The sequence below is a fragment of the Poecilia formosa genome, unplaced genomic scaffold, assembly GCF_000485575.1.
Source record: "Poecilia formosa unplaced genomic scaffold, Poecilia_formosa-5.1.2 Scaffold47, whole genome shotgun sequence".
NCBI lineage: Eukaryota > Metazoa > Chordata > Actinopteri > Cyprinodontiformes > Poeciliidae > Poecilia > Poecilia formosa.
This window is the reverse complement of record NW_006799986.1, coordinates 255,451-256,499: the sequence shown is the minus strand read 5'-3', so window position 1 is coordinate 256,499 and position 1,049 is coordinate 255,451. Positions and strand designations below refer to the sequence as shown.

At 41.4% G+C, this 1,049-nt stretch overlaps 1 protein-coding gene across 3 annotated transcripts in view; it reads right to left on the bottom strand.

Annotated features, from left to right (window-relative positions):
- cyp27a1.1 (cytochrome P450, family 27, subfamily A, polypeptide 1.1) overlaps positions 1 to 1,049 on the bottom strand; it is an 18,161-nt gene that overhangs the window by 4,986 nt on the left and 12,126 nt on the right. For 2 of the 3 annotated variants that reach the window (XM_016671608.1, XM_016671606.1), the window contains exon 3: positions 726 to 757. The exons of the other annotated variant lie outside the window; for it this stretch is intronic. In XM_016671608.1, the coding sequence (XP_016527094.1) occupies positions 726 to 757 (32 nt within the window). The remainder of the gene's footprint in view (positions 1 to 725; positions 758 to 1,049) is intronic. 3 annotated transcript variants of the gene reach the window in all.

The following is a 1,049-nucleotide window of genomic DNA, read 5'->3' as shown; positions in this document are numbered from 1 at the left end:
AAAAACCCACAGAACAAATGGTGCAAATCACGTATTTCCCGAATCCCGAATATATGATTTTCATAATTATTATCCACGTTAGAGTGAATTTTTCCACTTGGCTGCTATAATCTGTTCTTGCGTTACACAACGTAATTTCTCTTTTTTTCCCTCTGAGATTCTGCTTAGAAAATGAGGTTATGAAGTTACATCCTCCTGCTGCTTTTTGTTTTTAAAATGGTTAACGGTTACTGTGGACAAATCCAGCAAGGACCAAGTGAAAAACTCCATCTCTAACAGAGTGACCTGTGCACCCAGGCTATGTGGAAAAAAAATGCGGAAGTGCTAAAACGGAAGTCCGTGGCACATACCCCATTGTGTTTATTGTAAATTTTCTCAAAACATTGTACTGATGCCAACTCCGACCTGCAGGTGACAGTATTTCTTACTTCCACCACTCTGCTGCCTCAGCCTGACCTGATGTCAAGTTATCATCTGTGATCGATGTGGTAACAAAAAGCTAGCTGTTTAAGTTCTTAAAAAAATAAAAACCTTTGTGTGTCCAGTATGTCTGATTTTTTTTTTTTTTTTTTTTTTTAGATTTTGGAAGGAAAAAATGTTGCAAAATTCTGGCCAGTGATCCTCTTTCAGTTCATCCACTCATGACCTTTATCCTGGAAAGCTGTTTTACATCCATCACAACAGTTTAATTTGTTTTTTACAAACTGGATGCAGTGTGGGTTTACTCTGTGAAGGGTCCGTATCCGAACCCCCTCATGTCTCGGTACTCCGTCCACAGAGACATGTCTCCTCTGGACGGAAACTTCTCGTCCTTCCTCAGCAGCTCCTCCAGCAGCTCGGCCGTGTTCACCGACACCGACTTCAGCCCGCTCCAGTATATGGGTCCATACAGCTGCTTCTCATACAGCTGAGAAGGAGAGGACGAGAGGGAAACCTGATCAGTCCCGATCAGAATCCTGATGAAAACCTGATCAGAATCCTGATAAAATCCTGATCAGAATCCTGATAAAATCCTGATCAGAATCCTGATAAAATCCTGATAAAATCCT